This window comes from Eleginops maclovinus, chromosome 6 (genome assembly GCF_036324505.1).
Source record: "Eleginops maclovinus isolate JMC-PN-2008 ecotype Puerto Natales chromosome 6, JC_Emac_rtc_rv5, whole genome shotgun sequence".
NCBI classification, from domain to species: Eukaryota; Metazoa; Chordata; class Actinopteri; order Perciformes; family Eleginopidae; genus Eleginops; species Eleginops maclovinus.
In genome coordinates, this window is record NC_086354.1 from 16,853,170 (window position 1) to 16,877,088 (window position 23,919).

Consider the following 23,919-nt stretch of genomic DNA (forward strand, 5'->3'; position numbering starts at 1 on the left):
ATACCTTGAATTCTTCTTTAGCTCCTCAGCTCTGATTAGTTGTTTTCCTTTACTGGCTAAACATGATTTTATTCACAGATTCATTTCTCACAGTTTCAGCAAACAATAACATGTTTTCTAAAGGCACAGACTTCAGCTTTAACAGCCAAAGTATTTCAAAACATACATTTGTTTAACTTTCACCAAAGTTCAATGTATCCAGTCGTATTACAAAACTAATTCCAAAACACATGCGTTTCTCCAAACCTTACTGTTTAAAATCTTCCTCATACAATTGTTAATTCACTGTAGAGCTATGTGTGACATTTCTTCACAAATCAAGGAGGAACATTTTTGTGTGATTGGGCATCAAGAATCATAGAAAGAGCAAAGAGAGAAAAGAAGAACAATTGGAGGTAAGTTAATATGTCAATTAATTTAAAACGTTACATTCTGTATATTACACATTTATGATCTAATAATGTTTGATTGAATGTGGGATCGACACGTTCTCTATCAATTTCTTGTCTTTTTTCTTTTCCTCAGTAGACTTTCAGGAGCATGGAAACCAAACACAGAAGCCAGAACAGGATGAACCAGAGGCAAGCAGCAACAGTGGATTACTGTCTGCTAGAGTTTCGGGGAGTTTAAATCAGGTCCAGGCGACCTGCTGCTGTCAGTCACTGGCACTGGGGGAAAGCCCACACGAGAAGACCAAGAAAATATTGTAGAGGCCAGAGTATAGGGAAGAAAGGGGTAAGACTGGCTATACCTCTTGTTTCCACACACCATAAACAATCAATAAAATCATGTCTATTAATCTATGGCAAAGTATAGCATGAGAGAATTAAATCTAATGGTTGCTATGTGATACTGAATGGTGGTCATGGCAGATACATGTAATGCTTTCGTTAAATATGAAGTCATACTTATTTATGGGCCTGACCAGCTGGAAGAAGCAGCTGTGAACACATAGATGGTGGTGGTGGAGTACAATGTGTTACACAGGGCAATTTTAGTCACTTTACATATGACCAAAGTGTTGCAAATAATGCCAAGCTTTGTTTAAAAACAGTTACTACTACTGCTGAACGGTTGGATGGTCATAGTGAAGTAAGAGAACATGACCGAAAATGAAGATAAGAAGAGACTATGACATGAGACTTCAATTCCTAATGGCTGACTGATAACAAGGTATCACTATCTGTTTAGTGAATCAGAAAGGTTGTCATAATATAGCTTAAAAAGTAGAAAAATAGCGAAACATTGAATCCTCAAAATTATTAGTAGTTGACATCTCCAGGAGTCACCTGTGTTTTGCACTAGAACTCCAATGCTGAGGTTCACATTCAGCAACCTTTAATTCGGTTTCGATTTAATTTAGCTTATCCTCAAGCTCAGCCTGCACTACACTCTGTGGTAAAATGATACAATATCAGAAAAAATCAAGTGGCAAGAGGATGATGTGCAGTTCACAAATGTGCACTTACAATAAAGCACAAGAGCATTTGCATTTCTTTATCATGTATTATTAATTATATATAATAATTAGATGATAATGATTGATTTGCTGTTTACTAGGATTTATGTTTTAATATTATTAGAAGCAGTAGTTGTAGTAATCATTTTAACATGTTCAAATAATATGTAATACTCAGATTCTATTTTATGTTGGTAATATTAATCTGCCAAGTAAGATTTTACTAAATGTATGTGAAATGAATGTATTAACTACAACCACATTACCTTTGTTTTAAAGTAGCCTATAGTACTTGAAATGAAATCTATAGAGTTACCTCACTCCCTTTAAGCACAATATCATATTGTGTTGTTGTTAAAATATTAATTGGTAGTCCTTTTAAAGATACCCCTGCACACACACTGTATGTGTCTGTGTGTCTGTGTGTTTGTTTTTGTGTGTGTGTAACATGCATTGGGAAGGTCCAGTTGTTCCAGGTGGGGGTTGTGTCTGTTAAGAAGCCTATAACGGATAGGATGTAATTAATAAAGTAAATAATCAACAGAAAAGTACTTAGTAGTTACATTAAGCCTACTTTAGTAGTGCAATTAGTTAATTTCTACCGCTTGTGCAAGCCCAAGCTCTGCAGGTGTTACCATTAGTAATATCCAGTGTTATGGTAGTGTGCAGCCCAGCAGAGGCCAGCCTGCTCTACTTCCAGACTTCACCACCAGCAGCCTAGCTATCTCCTATCTCCTCAGTAAATGACAAGTCTATTTTGGAAAGGAGGCTGCGCCAAAGTAGGCACGTCAGCTATTTGACATCATGAGGTACCAGAGAAGAAAGAAAAAATAAGTTTAGTCAACCGCCCACCGCAGCAGACTGGGAGGATGTTCCCACCATCCTGGATTTACAACCATTTCAAGGATATTTGAGCTCGAAGAAGACATTTTTTAAATTGGGATTTATACAATCCACTGATTCTGGAGTTGGCTATCATTTGGAAATCTTGACGGTTAACTGAAGTTTTAGGCCACATGATTCAACGCCCGTTTTACCTGAGTGGCTGAAGACTCAAGGTGAAAAATTAATGTTAGGATAATAAAGTGATGTTAACAAAATAACACGTTACATTAAGAATAATACCTAAGAATTTACCGAAGTTATAGCAGTTTTTCTATTTATTTCATGCTCTTGTTTGTAGAAAACCTTCACGTAACGGTTAATTGCTCATTTGAGTTTACGTTAGGTTAGCTACAGCTTGCAGTTTCAGGTAGTTAGCTACTTGATATAACTGCGCGTGTTTCACGTGTCGTAGTGTATTAACAAACCAATCCCTTGAAATGTTTTAAGAGTAACGTTTTGGTTCACTGAGGAATGTAGAAGTTTTTTTTAAGTCGTAGCTTTATCAAACAGCTGATATCCCTTTCGCTTCTACAAATGGCAATGGACAGAGACGGGGTCTGACAGCTGAGGTTATTTTTGGGACAGGCAGTTCAAGCGACAGAGGTGACAAAGCTGGCAAATGTCACTCTTTGAAAGGCACATATCTGCTCTATTTGACCTTGTTACCATGGAATTTATTTGTTGTTTTGACGGTGAACTACATTCCTATTGTATAAGCTGTAAGGTATAAAGTCTTAGTATTAAATAATGTCAGCAGGGCCATGAAAGTGTTGTCCGGACTGGCACTTGCTGTAACTGCTAGCCATAAATATGCCTGTTTGGACTGTGGAGTTATGTCTGTTTTCATAGCATTACATATTTATAGAGGAGTTACACTTAAGACACATCTCACTATGGCTTTTGGTACATTCAACGGGGTTTGTTTGTAATTTAGTGTGTGGACAGAAAGTAATATAAAATAACTGACACAACTTTCCAATGTGCATACAAACTATGTGATCTAGTTTGCACAAGTTTTCACTTGATATTTATCAATTTCAATTCGAAACTACTATTGTATCCATTATTATTATTATCCAAATTAGTTATTTAAAAAGGACTTTGGTGTTGACAAAACTATATCAAACTACTAACTGCTTCATTTTCCAGCTATGAATGTATTTAGATGGACTGTGACACATAATGTGCAATAATGGCATAAAGCATAATTTTAGGATGGACACAAATATGAGCAATATAAATTAGGCATACAGTACTATTACACTACCTACAATTAAGATCTGATACATATTGACATTCGCCACATAGGCTAGACTTATATTTGCACTTTTAGTGTCCCCTCTTTATATTTGAACTGCTGAAGGAATTTCCTTTCCAATCCATCTTTTCTTTTGTTCAACGTTTCATTTTATTTTGTTGTACGCCCCTGCCTGGAACTGTATTGTAATGTTACATTTTTATTTGATTACAGCAACAAACAATGGATCAAAACTTGTTTGGTGGAGTCCCCAGGTTTCTCACCCGTCCAAAGGCATGCTCAGTGTGTGTAGGCAAAGATGCCACACTTAGCTGCACTATCGTGGGCAGCCCGACCCCGCTGATAACCTGGGAGAAGGACAAGCTGAAGCTGACATCTGGGGGACGCTTCAAAACTGTGGAGGATGGAAATCTGTACCGCCTGACCATCTATGACTTAACACTGGAGGACAATGGCCAATTCATGTGCCGGGCCAAAAACATCGTTGGGGAGGCTTATGCTGCTGTAACCCTCAAAGTGGCCCTGCAAACAGAGATGGCTCAGAGGGACCCCTGTTTTCATGGTCAAGCCTACCTCTACCCGTGTAAGTTTGGGGGGTGATGTGGTTTTCCACTGCCGGGTTGCGGCCCACCCCGATGCCAACTTTGATTGGGAGAAAGATGGGCGCTACTTGGGGGAGTCGAATCGTATCAAGATTGTTTCCGACAGTGACAGCAGCACCCTGAAGATCCAAAGTGTGCGTAACCTGGACAGCGGCACCTACACCTGCAGGGCCCAGAACACCGTCGGCCGTTCACACACTGCAGCAGCTCTTGTTGTAGATGCCCCGGATTCCCGCCAGCTGGCCGCAGACAAGAACACCTCCTCTCTCCTCTCTCACCTACAAAAGCGCAAGGAGGAAATGAAGAAGGACATCTCTATCTATCGCACTGAAGAAAGCAGATCCTCTGGTTCCTCCTCCAACACCACCACCATCACAGATAGTTTGAGTTCTCTGAGTCTGGAACATGAGTTGAGGGCATCTGCGCTGGCAAAGCTGCCCAAAGGTGTGTTCACCCGTACCTGCACGGTGACTGAAGGCAAGCATGCCAAACTCAGCTGCTTTGTGACGGGTCACCCTAAACCCCACATTATCTGGAGGAAGGATGGATCAAACATCAGCGAGGGACGCAGGCATGTCATTTATGAGGACCAAGCGGAGAACTTCATCCTCAAGATCCTGTACTGCAAACAGACCGATAATGGTCTCTACACCTGCAATGCCACCAATATGGCTGGCCAGACCTACAGTGCTGTGTTGGTGACAGTCAAAGGTAAGATGGACATGTTTTTAAGAAATGCTGTTTACTGTTTTACACATATTAGAGAAAAAAACTATCCCACCTATGTCAATGAATTACATGCATATCTGTCAGCCAAGTGCAGCATATTCCAAACTAGAGTTACAGGATATGCCTGGCTTGATTGCATTATTTTATTGATAACAAATCCCATCAAAGTAAACAATATATTAGTCTGTCACCGCATACTTTCCAACATCTATACCATAACTGCAGTACTCATACATCTTACAGCTTCTAAATATAGAGAATATTGTAGAGCTGCATTCAAAAAGTCCCCTAATTGAGTCAATTGACAAAAAGGATCATTTGTTGATCTGTAAATTAATGTAAAAATTATGTTTTCAGCCTCTTAAAAATGAAGGTTTCCTGCTTTTATCTGTTTTTATCTCAAATTAAACTGAACAGACAAAACAACACATTTAAAGACATCACTTTGGATTTTGAGAAACTAAAATAGACATGTTTTTATAGAACCAGAAATGCATTGACATATTAGGGAAATAACTGTCGGATTGATTTCAAATGAAGTTGTTAGCTGAAGCTCTACAAGACATTTCTTAAAACAGCTTGGTACTGCACATCACAGAGGAGTGAAAAGTCATTTGTAAGGGACTATATTTAAGTCGTACATTAATACACTTTTGGTGGTCTAGTGAGTATTCATCACAGCAGGATGGTGTCTGTGGGATTTACTCAAAAATAAACTGCAGCGCCTATATCCTGTGCGTGATGAACATGTCTGCCAGTGAAGCGAGTGGCTCGTGTGTGTGTTTGTATAGTTTAAAATGGAGGTACAAGGATGTGTAGGGCCTATATGTTGAAAGGAAAAATCAGTGGTGGTATCTGCACTACTCTTAGTGTCCGAATCATTTCACCAAAGCATAATATACCCCTGAAAATGTGTGTAGCTTTTAACAACAAGTTTGAAATCTGGCCCAGCCTCTTTGGGAGGGTGTTGTGTTGCATCTATTTTCTGCTGGTGATGAGTGGTTCACAGATGCTAAGATGTTCACTCACTCACTGCAGCACTTTGGCACTGCTGCTACTGAGACTCCCTCTGGGAAAAGATTTGGCCCAGTGATGAAACTGTAGCATTATATATTCCTGTCGGCATGACTGATAATGAGGGCTGCCGCTCTTATGTACCTGTTTATTGCTGTTGCAGGGCACTTCTGATGTTTGCAGGTTGTTCATTTATAGGATTTAAGGGGTGAATTCTGCGATAGGGGTTATACGTTTCGAACTCTTACTTGTTGCATGACGATTTAATATTCTTTATATAAATTAAGAAAATGCAGCACAGAAAAAGAACAAATTGAATTGCAATGAATTGTAACTTGTGTAAAAGCATTTGACATAGAAGAAAAAAGCAAGCCAACCCTTTCTGTAGCCTTTGATTTAATTACAACAATTATTATACAGCACTAAAAAAAGAATAGGTCCTGGCAGGAATGCAGTCAGTGTTGGGACGATAACTTCATTAAAAGAATTTATTTGGGACACTTAGACCGAAATACATGACTGTTAAGGGTCGTCAATGTTAATAATGTTCTGGTGTGTTGACAAGCCTGTCAATCATTTTAAGCTGAGGGGTCAAAGAGAGAGTTTTTTGCAAACACCAAATATTTTCTTATTGAAATATTGAAATGAATAACTTCAATGCTACATTTATTTTATGTGGTTGCTTTGAGGATATGAGGAACCCAGTGGACCCATAACTCAAAGTGGAGTTCTATGTGTTTCAACACTTGATTCCTAACTTTAAACTGTTGGCGTAAACCCAAAGTATGGATATGGATACAGTTTGAACTCTAACCCTCATTTGTAGAGTAGAGCAGCAGGGGAAACGTACAACATGTTCCCTGCAGCTTCCATTCAAATAGCAGTTGGAGTAAGCACATCAACCTTCAAATTAACTTTGTCATACTTTACTGAGGAGCATTTCCAAGGCGTGCCAGAAGTTCTTTAGTTGATTTCATACCTTGCAGGCAACCAATTGTCAAACCTTGACTTTCAACGACCAAGGTTTTACAGCTGACTATCAAAAAGCTTTTCTTTCCTTGCCTTTAGGGCTGTACACTGAATCGTGCAAAGCCTTGAAACATTGCTCTTATCACTGACATTCACATTCTTAAAAATCAACATTCAAATTGAGGATTTGATTTGATGGATTTTAGGGAAATTAGTGTATACAATTTGGGAAATGGTGACGTTTTTTGGGGGGGGCGTTTTTCCACTCATGGTAATTATTATAAGACAGAACATGTACATTTTAAGCAGTTTTTTCATAGCCCATGATTGAAAGGAGCAGGGAGAAGAAGGTCTTATTTTAATAATGAAATGGTGGACTTTGTAGTAATCCTCTTTGTATTTGGCCTACTTACATACAAAACCATACATGTGGCTTTAAAGATTGTCTCATTATTTGTCCTTGTGTCAGAGCCTAAGGTGCCTTTCAGGAGGAAGCTGCAGGATGTGGAGGTACAGGAGAAGACGTCCGCCATACTGATGTGTGAGGTGCCCGTTAGTGCCACCCAGGCCAGCTGGTTCATGGAGGAGACGAAGCTAGATCAAAGCACCAAGTATTACATGGAACAGGAAGGCACTCTGCGCCGCCTCACCATTCATAACGTCACCACCAACGACGACGGTGTTTACATCTGCGAGATGAAAGAAGGCAGCCGCACTGTGGCTGAGCTCACTGTCCTGGGTATGGTGGAGACTTTCATTATTTCTGTTAGGTATTTTATGTCTCTAAAATACTTTTAAGAGTCAGGAAATGAAGAACTTCTAGTCAATTTGTCTATAATTATTCTGAATGTGTGTCTTAATGTCATGTCCACTAACTCTCATATCCCAGGCAACATTACTAAGAAGCTTCCCCGGAGGACAGTAGTCCCTGTCAGCGACACTGTCATCTTCTGTGTGGAGCTGGAGCGTCCTTTCCCGGATGTCTACTGGACCCGCAATGGCGTGAAGCTGAAGGGAGATTCCCGTATCTCAATCGCCTGCGTGCACCGACAGTACACACTAACTATTAGAGATTGCCAGGCTGATGACTCAGGAGAAGTGGCCTTTGTGGCGGGAGACTGTAAAACTTCCACACGATTCTCTGTCACTGGTGAGCAAGACCATTTTTTGTATTTATTATATGCTGATTGCATCATATTCAGGATAGGCTTGGATTTTTCCATTCTAAATTGAGTTCAAATTGCCTTTATAACAATATAAGATCCCTCATGTCTTTGATGGCCAGTGAAAAAGACTGCAAACAATATCTTATCGAAACTGACATGAATGATTGCTAAAAATAAAAGAGGGGTCAAAAAAGTAAGGAAACTGAATTTTGGTTTAATCTTTCTTTTGATTAGCTACAAGCTACAATACTCATCAGATCATGTAAAAATCATGATCATTTCTCTTTCTGCTCTAGCTGCAAGGAAGCATCCTCCCGATCCCCCAGTCGATGCAGTGGTTGCGAACAAGACTGACTCATCCATCACCATCCAGTGGTCTCCTCCAGATAGCGACCGCCCCGTGCCCATCAAGTGCTACATTGTGGAGAGGAGGAAGGTTGGCACTCAGACATGGCAGCGGTGCAATTCTGGAGAAACCATCCTTTCCACAGAGACCACCATCAGCAGCTTCAAGGAAGAGGCCACCTACCAGTTCCGTATCTCTGCCATGAATGACTTTGGCCAGAGTGCTTACCTGGAGGTGCCTGGAAGCTTCTACCTAGGTAAGACTGATGAAAAAGCCATTTTAAATTCATGGATATTGTTGTACATGTTTAGTTATTTCATTCTCATACCTGGTTTGCCTATTGTCTCCAGAACCCAGTGCTGAAATCAGGAAAGGCCTGATGAACAGCATTGCCTACAACGGTGAGGAGTTCTCTATCTCCGTGGAGCTGTCAGCTGTTTGTTCGGCATTCTGGTCTCTAAACGGACGCCTCCTGCGCAGTGGAGGCGACTACCTCATCACCAGGTCCAAGAACACACACACTCTGCTCATCCGTAACGTGACCATGGAAATGAACGGGACGGAGGTCAAGTTTGTGGGTGGAGGCTCGCAAAGCAGTTGCATCCTGTCTGTGAAGGGTATGTAGTCAGGAAAGTGCTCTAAATCATATAAATACATTCAGTACGCTCACTTTTCTTTATTCAACTGTTCTTAACTTTGTTTAATTGGATGCTGTTGGCAAATCAATAATGCCTTGTTACATATTCTCTGTATTTTCAGCTCCTCCTGTCAGGTTCACCAACAAGTCAGATCTGCAGAGGGTGGTCTGCAGTGCCCAATCCAGCGCCCAGCTGACTGCTGAGTTGTCAGATTACGATGCACAGGTCAGTATAGTATATCACATTTTAGTTTTTGTTACTGTTACCGTGCACACACTTTTATAATTGAATTCTTGTCAGCATATAAAATATATCCAGATAAGTACCAGTAGTTATAGTTGAGAAACATGTTCAAGTCCTCTTTCAACCCTTGCTTTAACTTCCTCATGTCTTTGTTGGCCATCTGTTCTGTGTGTGTGTGTCTTCAGGTGGTCTGGATGAGGAATGGGCGGGAGGTGAAAACGGGAAAGAAGTATGAATACATGATTATCGACCGCAAGAGGATCCTTGTGGTTCACAACGTCACAGAGGAAGATGTGGGCATCTATGAGTGTGCTTTAGCTGATGACAAAATATCCATGCAGCTCTCTCTTAAAGGTACGCTCATTAAAGAAGTTAAGCACTTTAACTTTATCACAGAGCAAAGTAAACAATATGACTGCCAAGGTTTCAGTGTTGGCGTCTGAAGCAAGAATCTCCAATATGCCCTGAAAACATGATTGCGTGAATGTAACCTGGCTCAGCGAGTGAAACAAGTCCCAACTCAAGCCCACATGCAGACAGTTTGTCTCAGGTCATGTGATATACTGAAATACGAGCTGCTCTGATGGCTGCAGCATATGCTTTTGAGCCATCAAATAGAGGAAAGCGTTGTATATCAACATGTAGTCGGCTCTAGTGTTATTCTGCGACCCCAAGTCATGTTCTCTCCACACATGAGCTGCTCTGATAACAAACGTAAGGATATACATTTCTCAAGGGATTTTAAAAGAGATGCACAATAAATCCCCTTAGATTTCTTGACGGTCAGTTTTACACGTGTAGTGACACACACTGGTAAAACAGTAACGTCAAAGCCACACACACAGACACAGACACACCCACACACACGCACACATCACATGTCCTTTGAAAAGCTCTCTATCATTCTTACACAAGACTTAAAGATCACAATTGTAGCATCTGCAAGCCCCCCCAAAAAAAAGCCATGGTAGAGGGAAGACCTTTGGAACAGCCAATTAAATCAGACATTTAATTTATTATTTTGTTATGAATTCCCATGCATGCTGCTCAAGAGTATTTGCAGTGACCAGCTCCTCTGCCAACAGCGCAGCGTCTCTCCATGTCCTCTCAGGCTGGAGGACACATACCTCTACATTCTTGTAAATAGATACTCATTCATGAATGATTGTATATAGACATACATACAGAGTGTTGGATAGATAATGAATAGTTGACTCTCTACATAATATATTGCCCTTCATACACAGTATAGGGTATTTTTCTCTTTTTCATTTCCTTTTAAAGCAAAGGAATAAGTATTGTTTGTGTATGACAGTTCTTAGTATGAGAAGTGGTCAACATTGGAATCTGCAGGTCCCACTTATAAATAATGGGAGGCCATAATAGTTCAAGAAATGCTGGTGCATTTCTAGATTTTGATTATTGTCATATCATTTTTTTATTTACTCCATAATTCAGAAATCTATAATTTGTCTGTATGAAATAAAAATGTATAATTTGACAAATAACAAAAAGGTCATAACTGTATTTCCACCTCTATTTCTCTAAGATGAACCTGCCAAGTTCCTGAACAAAGCCAGAGGAACCATGGGAATGTCCTCAACCCTTAAAGGAGACCTCGAGCTGACCTGTGAGGTTTCTCCAGCCAGCGCGGCCGTGGTGTGGAAGAAAGATCAAGTGGAGATCACAGAGGACCAAAGAACGACCACCGTCGCCAAAGGGACTCAAAGGAAACTCATCATCAAAAACGCCAAGAAAAGTGACGAAGGACATTACTCCTGTGAGACAGCAGTAGACAAAGTCACATTCCAGGTCAAGATAAAAGGTAGGACTATTTGATTCTTTTGCAGTATGATTCAACCCAGCATGTTAAAGATGAATATGATGTCAATGTCCTTCTTCTTTTCAGAAACTCAGGCAGTAACTGCCTTCTCCAACAAGGAATCAGTCCAAAAGGAAATTAAGGCTACTCTCTCCCAGAAAGCTACTCTTAGTTGTGATGTCTCGGATAGTAAGACAGAAGTGAAGTGGTATAAAGACGGCAAGCTATTAATATCTAGCCGGACGATATACTCAGAAGTAAAGGGCAGTACTCGTCAGCTGGTGATCGAAAAGGTGGAGAAGAGCGATGCTGGAGAGTATATATGCGAAGCGGCGGGGGACAAGCTGGTCTTCAAGATATCTGTCTCAGGTAGGACTGCTCGGTTGATGTATCGACAAATACAACTTACCAAACATTTCCAGTATTGTACCAATAATATAAACTGTGTCTGTGAGCTACTAAAGGAATATAATTTGAATGATGAGTTTGAGGCTTCAAGGCTTTATTCGTTATGTCGACATTCAAGTTTTAATCAAAATGTGTATTTATTCTGATGACACTAGAAAGTTGATATCCATTAAGACTGTTGATTTGATTTGCTTCGATTTGGAGAAAAAGGCAAATTTAGTCACATTTCATTGTTTGATTTTTAGCTTACATCAGAAAAACTACAACAGACATTCAAAGCTCCATTTGAGAACCTTCAATAAAGCTTTGAATGAGTGTGTGCTATATGTTTCAATCATTTGATCTAAAACTGTCCTCATAACAACGCTGTATTTCTTATTGATGTTCCCTTCAGAGGTCCAAGCCTCAGCCTTCTCAAACAAGGAGTCAGTCCAGAGGGAAGTGAAAGCCGCTCTCTCCCAGAAAGCCACTCTGAGCTGCGAGGTAGCTGATACCAAGACAGAGGTGAAGTGGTACAAGGAGGGCAAGCTGCTGACTTCCAGCAAGACAATCCACACAGAGACAAAGGGTAAAAGTCGCCAGCTGGTGATCGACAGCGTGGAGAAGAAGGACGCTGGAGAGTACATCTGTGAGGCTGGGACTGAGAAGCTGGCATTTAAGATGCATGTGGCAGGTAAGAGCGGGGGATTTTAAAACATCAATATTTGTAATTCAATGCTTTTTGGATCTGATATTTCCCCTGTCATATCTCCGCCATCAGAGGCTCAGTCGGCCTTCTCCAACAAGGAGTCAGTCCAGAAGGAGGTGAAAGCCACTCTCTCCCAGAAGGCCACCATGAGCTGTGACGTTTCTGATACTAAGACAGAGGTGAAGTGGTACAAGGAGGGCAAGCTGCTGACTTCCAGCAAGACAATCCACACAGAGACAAAGGGTAAAAGTCGCCAGCTGGTGATCGACAGCGTGGAGAAGAAGGACGCTGGAGAGTACATCTGTGAGGCTGGGACTGAGAAGCTGGCATTTAAGATGCATGTGGCAGGTAAGAGCGGGGGATTTTAAAACATCAATATTTGTAATTTAATGCTTTTTGGATCTGATATTTCCCCTGTCATATCTCCTCCATCAGTGGCTCAGTCGGCCTTCTCCAACAAGGAGTCAGTCCAGAAGGAGGTGAAAGCCACTCTCTCCCAGAAGGCCACCATGAGCTGTGACGTTTCTGATACTAAGACAGAGGTGAAGTGGTACAAGGAGGGCAAGCTGCTGACTTCCAGCAAGACAATCCACACAGAGACAAAGGGTAAAAGTCGCCAGCTGGTGATCGACAGCGTGGAGAAGAAGGATGCTGGAGAGTACATCTGTGAGGCTGGGACTGAGAAGCTGGCATTTAAGATACATGTGGCAGGTAAGAGCGGGGGATTTTTAAAACATCAATACTTGTAATTCAATGCTTTTTGGATCTGATATTTCCCCTGTCATATCTCCTCCATCAGAGGCTCAGTCAGCCTTCTCCAACAAGGAGTCAGTCCAGAAGGAGGTGAAAGCCACTCTCTCCCAGAAGGCCACCATGAGCTGTGACGTTTCTGATACTAAGACAGAGGTGAAGTGGTACAAGGAGGGCAAGCTGCTGACTTCCAGCAAGACAATCCACACAGAGACAAAGGGTAAAAGTCGCCAGCTGGTGATCGACAGCGTGGAGAAAAAGGATGCTGGAGAGTACATCTGTGAGGCTGGGACTGAGAAGCTGGTCTTCAAACTCAATGTGGCAGGTATGGCCCAGGACTGAGTTGTCATATATTATTTTTGTTGATGAATGTTCTCATCATGGATATCTAAAAACATTTTATTTGTGGGCTCCTCCACAGACATGCAGGTCCAGTCTGCACTTTCTGACAAAGAGTCAGTCCAGAAGGAGGTGAAAGCTAGTCTCTCCCAGAAGGCCACCCTGAGCTGGGAAATATCTGATTCCAAGACTGAGGTGAAATGGTACAAGGATGGCAAACTCATAAGCACCAGTAAGGCAATCCATGCAGAGTCAAAGGGCAAGAGTCGCCAGCTGGTGATCGACAACGTGGAGAAGAAGGATGCCGGGGAGTACCTGTGTGAAGCTGGGTCTGAGAAGATGGTCATCAAAATGCATGTGGAAGGTGAGGAGAGGGAAGGATGTTGTGTGATCAAATTTAGACTGCATTATTGGTTGCTTTTCTTTTTAGATATTTGGCATGCTGTGCCCAAACATCTATATTGTCCCCAGAGTCTGTTATTAGATGGCCCTTGAGATTTTGTGTATATATTTAGTAATATTGAGCCTCATGCTTTGTTTTCTCAGAGCATTTGCTTACTGAGGTAGCACTGCTGTCCTGTGTCGCTGTTGATTGTCACTTCCTGCTGACAGTCTTGCTCTTGTTAACAATTCCAGTCCGCTCATGTTTTCTAGATGCCTAATTATTTTTTATTTAAGACTGCAATTGCAATGTTAAGTCCCCCTCAACCTGACATGCTTTAATAAAGCTCATTGCTCTGTGCACTGTTTATGTAAGATGATGTTTTCTTTTTTCAGTTAATATAATCCAAAAGGGTGTGACACGATTCCTTTTTTTTGAGGGTAAATGTACTGACACCACACTCCTTTCAGGTACTTCTACAGAAGTCCAGGCTAAATCCTCTTTCCTCAACAAAGAGTCAGTCCAGAGGGAAGTGAAAGCCACTCTCTCCCAGAAAGCCACTCTGAGCTGTGAGGTAGCTGATATCAAGACAGAGGTGAAGTGGTACAAGGAGGGCAAGCTGCTGACTGCCAGCAAAACAATCCACATGGAGTCAAAGGGCAAGACCCGACAACTTGTGATTGACAGCGTGGAGAAGAAGGATGCTGGAGAGTACATCTGTGAAGTTGGAACTGAAAAACTGGCATTTAAAATGCAATTGACAGGTATGAGAAAATAAAGGGACTGCTTTATGTGTTTTGTTTAAATCAGGTTTATATCAAGATGGTTTTATTTTATAAGATTGCATACAAATGAGGGTTGGCAATCAGAAATCAGAAACACTTTTTAGTCTCTCAGCGGGGAAGTGTACAATGCCATGACATTTTCCATTATTACTTTCGCAGAAATCCAACTGAAGGCAGCCTTTTCCAACAAGGAGTCAGTCCAGACCGAAGTGAAAGCCACTCTCTCCCAGAAAGCCACTCTGAGCTGCGAGGTAGGCGATACCAAGACAGAGGTGAAGTGGTACAAGGACGGCAAGCTGCTGACTTCCAGCAAGACAATCCACACAGAGACAAAAGGCAAGAGTCGCCAGCTGGTGATCGACAGCGTTGAGAAGAAGGATGCTGGAGAGTACATCTGTGAGGCTGGGACTGAGAAAATTGCTTTTAGAATACAGGTGGCAGGTAGGAGGAATAATTTGACGCTGGTATTGTTTGAGCAATGTGTTTTTGTCTCTAGTGTGGTCTCCTCTGTCTTCTTGCATAAATCATTATGTAGTTTCATTCCATCTGAAATGTTTTGCTGTGTGTATCATTGGTTTACTTACAGTTTATGCATTTGTTTTGTTTCACTTTCCTCTGCAGAAGCCCCGGCTGGTTTCTCTAACAAAGAGTCTGTTAAGCAAGAGGTAAAAGCCACTCTCTCCCAGAAAGCCACCCTAAGCTGTGAGGTAGCTGATTCCAAGACAGAGGTGAAGTGGCACAAGGATGGCAAGCTGCTGACTTCCAGCAAAGCCGTCCACATGGAGTCAAAGGGCAAGATTCGTGAGCTGGTGATAGAGAAGATGGAGAAAAAAGATGCTGGAGAGTACACATGTGAGGCTGGAACTGAGAAGCTTGTCTTTAAGATGCAGGTCACAGGTAAAATATATTTCAAATACTGTTTTATTTTGGCAATTCTCAGAACAAACAAATGAAAACAAGTTCTTACTTCCCTTTAGATGCAGCTGCTAAGTTCCAGAAAAAGCTTGTCAAGGACACATGTATTGTTCAAGCAAGTGAGAAAGTTGTTTTGACCACCGAGCTGACGACTGAGAGTGGTGGTGTGAAGTGGTACAGAGATGGTGTGGAGCTCAAGGAGAGCAGCAAGTATGAAATGAAAAAGGAAGGCCTTTCTCGTACCCTGATAGTGAAATCGTCTGAATCCAAAGACAGTGGAACATACTCCTGTCAAACTGCTGATGACAAACTGGAGTTCAAAGTTCAAGTTAAAGGCACGTCATAGACTTTTTAATAGCTGTATCTTGTCTTATCTTGTATCCGATTTAGATTTGATGTCTAATGATGCCATGTTTTCATTTCAGATTCAGCTTTGAAGTTTGTGGTCCCTTTGAATCCTGCTACAGTGGAGTTAGAAGGCACACTTAGCCTGATGTGTGAGCTAAATCTAGTCTCAGGGGATGTTGTCTGGCAGCATGATGGTCGGGAGATTAAACCTGGAGGCAGGTACTGTGTCAGGACAGATGGTGCTAAGCGGGTCCTCACCGTGACTGGCATGACTAAAGAAGATGAAGGAGAATACAGCTGTGAATGTAGGAATGACAAGACCTCTGCCAAAGTTACCTCAAAAGGTAATTAATTGTTTACCTAAAACACTTTGAGGTAGATTATTCTGTATCTGTTTATTTTATTTTATGTCATGCTTTCCTTTCAGCACCCAGACTGGTGAGGCTGACGACTAAACTGAATAATGTGGCTGCCATGGAGGGAAAAGACGCCATTTTCAAGTGTGCTGTCAACCCAGCAGACGTCAACGTTAAATGGTTCCACAACAGCATACCCGTCACTGCTGGGCCCAAATATAAGATTGGGCGTGGTGGAAGCAGTCACACACTCACCATCACCTCCGTCACACAAAAAGATGGGGGAGAGATCAGCGTGGATGCAGAAGGCAAAAGCTGCAAAGCTACCCTACAAGTGCAGCGTAAGAACACTCATGTTAGAATATCATTTTTAAGCATGTTAAGTCATCTTTTTTCCTCATGAACTTTGGCGATTCACCCATTTTAGATGAACCTGTGACCTTTAAGAAAATGCTAGCAAACCTGACAGTGGAGGAGCAGAGTGAAGTGAAGCTGGAGGTGGAGCTGAGTAAGCCGTCAGATGAAGTGAGGTGGATGAAGAACAGCGTCGTGCTGCAGTCTGCAGGAAACATGGAGATTCGGATCAACGGAGCTAAGCAGGCACTGATCTTCAAGAGCGTGACTTATGCTGATCGGGGCATCTACTCCTGTGAAACCCTGGATGACAAAACCCAGGCCAAACTCAGTGTGGAGGGTAAGACTGATCTACAACATACATATTTTAAATACATAAAGAAAGGAGATTCTTTATTTAAAAGCTAGGAAACCATGAAGGTTAAGTCTCAAACTTTTTCTCATCCTCCCTTCAGTGAAAAAGATCCAGGTAATAAAGGGCCTAACAGAAACCAAGGCACACGAGACAGAGACGGTAACTCTGGAGGTAGAGCTCAGCCAGGCTGATGTGGAAGGCTTCTGGACCAGGGATGGGGCCAAGTTAAAGTCCGGGGCCAACTGCCGTATCACAGCTCTGGGAAAGAAGCATGCCTTAACGTTGTCCAATCTCAAGACGGGAGGATGCAGCAATGATTGCCTTCCAAGCAGAAGGAGTTCATACCTCTGCCAAACTGATTGTCACAGGTAAGGCCTCATTCCTGTTGGTCATTCATGTATTTGTCACTAATGCCTTTTTCTATGTCACCCATACTGCCACAAGGGTCATTATGTTGCACATTTTTTAACAACAACTTCTAATTCTACAGAACCTCCTGCCATGATCGCCAAGCCCATGATAGATATCAGTGTCGCTGATAAGGAAAAGGTTACTTTTGAATGTGAAGTGTCCAGAACCAATGCAGATGTTAAATGGTTCAAGGTGAGAAGTTAATATTTGAATTACTGTCTGCTTAGTTAAATAATGAGATTTAAAAAGTGTCATGCACAGCATGTAACATACAAATAATTCATCTGCAGGATGATGTTGAACTGAAACCAGGGAAGAACTTTGGCATCCATTCCTTGGGCAGAAAGCGCAGTCTTGTCATCAACAAATGCACCCCTGAAGATGCAGGCACTTACATCTGTCGCACTGCTGATGATAACACCTCGGCTAAGCTCACTATTAATGGTAATTATCACTCATGTCATGAAGCACACAAATCAGTCAGGTTGCATTATTGGGTATAGAAACTTCTTAATAATGTTTCCCTGCAGCCCGAGAAATTAAGATTGTTAAGAAGCTGGAGGATGTGGAAGTGATGGAGAAGGAGAGCGCTGCATTTGTCTGTGAAATATCACATGATGAAGTCGACTGCCAGTGGTACAAAGGAAGTAACAAACTCAAAGTCGGTGACAACATCAAGATGAGACAAGAGGGTAATGTATACACCTGCATTCTCATGCATATGATTTACCTGAATAATGATTATCTACAAAGTTGTCTTGTTTCTTATTCCAGGCAAAACCTACGTACTTCTGTTCAAGTCTGTCACCACAGAAGATATGGGTGAGATTAAGTTCACAGCTGACAAGGCCTCTTCAGCAGCAAAACTGAAAGTGAAAGGTAAACCTGTCCGTGTCCTTGTGCTGAAAACAAATATGTTGCTGCATGACTCCGCTAACCCTTATGTTGCAATGTTCAGATGTGGTTGCAAATGGATTTTTCTATTGATGAAACAAATTGTTGCAAAAAAATGTAATACATCTGCACATTTGTAACCCTATTTTACTGTTACCGAATGATTAGGATAATCAAAAGTCTGCATACATTTTCTGCTAAATTCAACTCAACATTTCGACTGGTTTAGTGTGCCAATGAAAAACGTTGCACTATAGACAGATGAAATGTTGTTGAGTTAACAGAATGCATCAATCTGACAATATTGATGAGATAGAAAATCCAATTCAAGTTGCATTTGCATTGTTATGCCACATTGAGGGCTGATGGCAAAAGGAAACACACGTCTAAGTTTAGGATTATTTTCAACAGGTTTAGTCATGGCTTTCTGTATTGGTTGATTTTATTCATTTGCACTGTTAGGCACAATCTAAGACAGATAAGATGGCGTACTTGGCTCTCATTTGAGCATTATTTGCTGAACATGCATTTGTTTCTTAGTTTATATGTCAGTGTCTCTCTGTTTGCAATCAGTCAGCAACTGATATATAAACAAGAATGGCTGTCACGGTAATTCCCAAGATCAGTGCTATCTGCTTTAGCTTTTGCATACAAAAGTTGGAACTAATGGGGCATCAAAAGCATTAATGCTCCATTACTTTGCCCCTTTTGCTTTGGCTGTAACACAATGTAATTATGAACAGTGCCTGTCCTTTAGTGCACCTAAGCAAGGGCTTTGGCAAAGCTTCAAGAATTAGGAGCCTTTAATCTTCCCTTGTAGCGTACATGATAATGAAAAGTTTGAATTGATTCAGTGTTATTGTTACTATAGAGCTGCCTGTCAAGTTTGTGAAGAAACTCAGGGATAAGATAGCGATGCATAAGCATCGTGGACATCTTGAATGCCAAGTGTCACGTGCTAGCGCAAAGGTGAAGTGGTTCAAGAACAAGATGGAGATCAGACACGGCAAGAAGTACGAGATCAAAAGTGAGGATGTGTACCGGAAACTCACCATCAACGATGTGGGCTCTGGGGACGAAGACACCTACACCTGTGACGCCACTGATGAGAAGACATCCTGTAAACTACTTGTGGAAGGTAACAAGGTCGATTGACAGCTCTCAGGTTCATCAAGTGTAGGGTATTTATATATACTGTATTTAAGACTCAATATTTCTGTATACTGGGTATACACATGAACATACTCAAAGTATGTATTTAAGCCATCAGACTCCTAATCAATGAGGTGTCCATATATAGGTCTGTCCGTCTGTCCGTCCGACCGTCTGACCGTCTGTCCAGCTTTTTTAAAGTATTTTATTTATGTATAACCAGGAGGAGAGGTGGATTAAGTATTGGCTCTAAAACATGCATGGCCTAGGAAATAATTTAACTTTTTTTTTCAAAATTAAAAAAAGTGTGAAGTGTGAAACCTGTTCCTATCCTTTGGAATGACATTATACAAAGATGTTCATTTCATGATTAACTTATCCCATAAAGGTGTATTTCCTGCAAGTAGTAGTAGAACACACACAATATTGTATACTATTAATAGATTTCTGTCTGCAATTTGGGTATCAAAAAGCATTAACCATTGTGTTTAAAAATAGTCACGATTATCTTTATGTCAGGACTTCTAAACCATTCTCTTTCTTGACGACCCCTACAGAGCAGTCCATCAGCATTGTGCGGGAGCTGACATCAGTTGAAGTGACCGAACCCTTTGCAGCTGTTTTCGAAGTTGAAATCAGTATGGAGCTGGTGAAACCTCCCATATGGACTCTAAATGGGGTTGCTGTGAAGGAGAGCGCCGATGTGGAAATGGAAAAAGAGGGCACTATGCACCGTCTCACTTTCAAAAAGACCAAAGCATCCATGACTGGACCTGTGCAGTTTACAGCTGGCAAGAGCAGATCTTTAGCCCAGCTCACAGTCAAAGGTAAATGTGTAGAAGGACATTTATACAGCAGTAAACAACAATAACGTACGGTTATACTGCTTTTAGTTAATATATCCAGTGTAATTGAGTTGAGTCTGATCCCATGTTGTTCCCCACATTCAGAGCGTCCGCTTGAGATTGCAGAGCCCATCAAAGATGTCAAGGGGAAAGAGAAAAGCTCTGCGATACTCAACTGTAAATTCTCTGCCTCACCCAAAGAGGTTGCTTGGTTCAAAGGACCTGTGCCTCTGACCGCTTCAGACAAGTACAACATGAAGCAAGACGCTACAAGGGCTCAACTAACTATTCAAAGGTTGACTCAGGAAGACAGTGGAGAGTACCGCTGTCAGTCCGGACCTGCTGAGACCAAAGGGACACTCACCGTTGAAGGTAAAGTATGGACACACAGCAGACAGCAATTGAACAAGTTTGTAATCCTTCAACGAAGCTGTTTTGTGATTGTCTTCAAACTTAAACTGTTACGTTTTCTGTGTCCAGTACGTGAAATTAAGATCAGCAAGCACTTGGCTGACACAGAGGTTGATGAAGATAACGATGCAGTGTTCACATGTGAGATTAACTATGCTGATGAAGAGGTACAGTGGCTCCTGAATGAAAAAGTGCTCTTCACCAATGAAGTCAACACCATCACTCATGATGGGAAGGTCCACAAGCTCACGCTGAAGAACTTGGCCCCTCAGGACGGGGGGACTATCACCTTTCAGGTCCGCAAGGTGAAGGAGTCAGTGACACTTAAGGTCAAAGGTAAGAACAAACTAAATGAACTACTGTATCAATATCACATTAACCAAGGAAATCCAGGCTAAATGAATAACCAAAGTATACTTTGAAACCGTCTATCCATTCTGTCATGCTTTCAGAACATTAAATATCTCACTCATTATTTCATTTATCAATTTTCCCTCCAGAGAAGCGAGCTGTGTTCCTCAAGTCTCTGGATGATGTCATTGGAGAGGAGAAAGGCATGATTACTCTGGCGTGCGAGGCGTCCAAGCCCAGGGTTTCTCCCGTATGGAGAAAAGAGGTTAAAGTCCTGAAGGCCGGGTTAAAGTACGAGCTCCTTCACACGGGCAAGTCTTTGGGGCTGATCATCAAGGACGTCACCAAAGAAGATGCTGGAGAGTACAGCTGTGATTTAGGAACTGAGGTTTCTAAAGCAAAGGTCACTGTAAGAGGTTGGTACTGTTATTGAGATGCTTTACAGTTTCATACATATAGTATTGTTTGGCGTCTTCTCTAAATTATGCTCTTTGTCCCAAATTTAGAGATCGGCATTGGAATTACCAAATGGCTGAAGTCGGCCGAGGTGAATGAGGGAGACACATGTAACTTTGAGTGCATTTTATCTCGTGAGAGCACAGACGAGTGTTCCTGGACTCTGAATGGAAAGACTATCACAGATGGAGGCCGCTTCAAAGTCACCAGTAAAGGACGCAAGTACATGCTGACCATCAAAGAGGTCACTCCTGCTGACGCTGGAGAGGTGGTCTTGAACATTAAAGACCTTAACTCCAAAACAACATTAAAAGTTGAAGGTAAGCGACATACTAAAGAGGCCTAGACAAATGTACAAAAGTATTAAGTAAGGACAATAAACATCCCATTTTGCAGGCAAGGCTTCATCCGTGTCTAAAGGACTACAGACTGTTAGTGCTGTCCAAGGAGAAAATGCTGTGTTCTCCTGTGAGGTAACAAAAGCTAGTTTCACTGTAAACTGGTCCATGGAGGGCAAAGTCATCAAAAAGAGCCAGAAGTATAACATCAGCCAAGAGGACAAGGTCATGAAGCTGACGATCCATAACGTCTCATCTCAAGACTCCGGAGAGTACAGCTGCGAAGTTGTTGGAGGTGCAACCACTAAAGCCAAGCTGGAAATCAAGGGTAAGACTCTTCATTTTAACAACGTTAGAGCATTAAAAGACAACACTTATTGTGAAGTTGTGGTAAAAGGCTAATTTATTTGCACAATATAATAGAACTGTAATTAAAGAAATGTAAGAAATGTCCTATACGTGTCCATCTAATGTAGTTTTACAAAAATCCACATCCACCTTTCATTGTACATACTGTATGCCACACAGGTAAAAATATATTTTGCTAGATGGTAAAAAACAACTCATGACAGGACAAAGAAGAAAAACCATACGACTAGTCTAGCTTCCACTAAATATCACCGTTCAACAGCTTAACTGAAGTATATTACTCTCTCAAAGTAACATTACACAGGTTCAAAAATGTCTAAAAATATGTTGTAGACGTAAAATATTAAACCTACCAATCCACTATGACTAGTTAACTTTTGATTTGCTTAAACCTAAAATATACAACTCTTTTTATATCATTGGAAAGGACAACTATGAGAAAGAGAACAAGAAAATCATTGTCTTAATGCAAGTATAGCTCTTGGATCGTATTATTCTCTGAAACTTTGAAACTAGTTTATTGACCTTGTTACTTTTTACAGAGCCAATCCATAAATTCACTAAAGAGCTGAAGGACAGCCAAGCGGAGGAGAAGAGCAGCGTGACCTTGCAATGTGAGACTGCACAAACCCCGTCCACCGTGGTATGGCTTAAAGGTCACACAGAGCTCAAAGCTGGAGGTCGATATGAGATGTCCCAGAGGGAGGGGGTCTTAACTCTCACCATCAAACAGCTGGAGGAAAAGGACACCGATATCTACACGTGTGACGTGGGCACAGCAAAGATCATGGCTAAGGTGACAGTCAACGGTAAGTACCTATGTTTGTATGCACACAAGTTTGGGGTAAGTTGTTGTCTTACAGAGCTTTTTTTTTTTTTATGAAAGAACTGTTATTTGCCTTGAGAATTTTACCGTGACTGTTTTTTGTATTTTGCAAGGTTCTTTTTCAGCAAAGAGATAAATGCATTGTTCACATTACTAACAGTATGGTTTTGCTTTGTTGTTTTAAAGCCCAATTGGTGGTCACAGCGAAAAAATCAAGGAACGATCAAAAAGTTTTGAAAGGAAATCTTCCACATTTGTTTGCTTCTTCTACTGATCGGTGTTTGGCATTGTGCTTGAATTTTATGAAATATGCTTCACTTTCGTGATGCTATGCTCTTTGTCTGGGTGTTTATATGATTGACAGATTGTTCGTACATCCACAAATTGTGAACGACATCCACCAGCATGTGCAAATGTGTCAAAGTGACTTGTTACCAAATGCATTGTCCTGTTATGCAAGGGCTACAAACTGCACCGAGGAATGTTTGCACTGTTGTAGGAAAGTCATCCTCAGAAGAAGCTTCGTCCGTACTGTTGGAGTGATAACATTGCAACATAATTTTCACCTCTGATCATTCTCCATCATCCGTCACTCAACCCAACCCAATTCAAACTCCTGTTTTAAACGAGCACGTCATTGTTCATTTGATTTTAGCCCTGCCTGCCACTTTTAAAGAGAAGCTCAAGAACCAGGAGAAGAAGGAAGGGGAGTCGGTGAAGCTCTGCTGCAAACTATCGAAGAATGCTAACAGCGTTCAGTGGAAGAAAGGCTCTGAAATTCTCAAAGCTGGAGCAAAGTATGAGATGAAGACGGAGGAGACTTCTTGTGAACTCAGATTAAGAATTTGGAGGTTGATGATAGCGGAGAGTATTCTTGCTTGTGTGGGGACCAGAAGACATCTGCATCTGTGAAAGTCACTGGTATGGATTTATTGAAAAATGTAATATTTACCAAAGCAGATCCACTTCGGCCTTGTTCGTGTTTTGTTTAAACCTTTGTTATTAAAGTTATCAAAACTTCGTTGTACAGCACTGCCGCCGACCTTCAAACAGAA

At 41.4% G+C, this 23,919-nt stretch overlaps 1 protein-coding gene across 1 annotated transcript in view; it reads left to right on the top strand.

Annotated features, from left to right (window-relative positions):
• The first annotated feature begins 2,314 nt into the window (after positions 1-2,314).
• The window catches only part of LOC134866114 (obscurin-like), a 56,558-nt gene continuing 34,953 nt past the window's right edge, over positions 2,315-23,919 (top strand). Inside the window, 37 exon segments of the mRNA XM_063886091.1 lie at positions 2,315-2,517; positions 3,816-4,148; positions 4,150-4,915; positions 7,386-7,655; positions 7,806-8,066; positions 8,379-8,684; positions 8,779-9,045; positions 9,188-9,291; positions 9,495-9,663; positions 10,859-11,134; positions 11,219-11,500; positions 11,934-12,212; positions 12,300-12,575; positions 12,663-12,938; positions 13,027-13,302; positions 14,643-14,924; positions 15,105-15,380; positions 15,461-15,733; positions 15,824-16,090; positions 16,174-16,443; positions 16,530-16,796; positions 16,912-17,108; positions 17,110-17,179; positions 17,302-17,414; positions 17,513-17,666; positions 17,753-17,914; positions 17,997-18,101; positions 18,988-19,254; positions 19,826-20,095; positions 20,219-20,485; positions 20,594-20,860; positions 21,025-21,291; positions 21,382-21,651; positions 21,728-21,997; positions 22,581-22,847; positions 23,520-23,693; positions 23,696-23,785. Coding sequence (XP_063742161.1) covers positions 3,825-4,148; positions 4,150-4,915; positions 7,386-7,655; positions 7,806-8,066; positions 8,379-8,684; positions 8,779-9,045; positions 9,188-9,291; positions 9,495-9,663; positions 10,859-11,134; positions 11,219-11,500; positions 11,934-12,212; positions 12,300-12,575; positions 12,663-12,938; positions 13,027-13,302; positions 14,643-14,924; positions 15,105-15,380; positions 15,461-15,733; positions 15,824-16,090; positions 16,174-16,443; positions 16,530-16,796; positions 16,912-17,108; positions 17,110-17,179; positions 17,302-17,414; positions 17,513-17,666; positions 17,753-17,914; positions 17,997-18,101; positions 18,988-19,254; positions 19,826-20,095; positions 20,219-20,485; positions 20,594-20,860; positions 21,025-21,291; positions 21,382-21,651; positions 21,728-21,997; positions 22,581-22,847; positions 23,520-23,693; positions 23,696-23,785 — 8,977 coding nt within the window. The 5' untranslated portion in view covers positions 2,315-2,517; positions 3,816-3,824.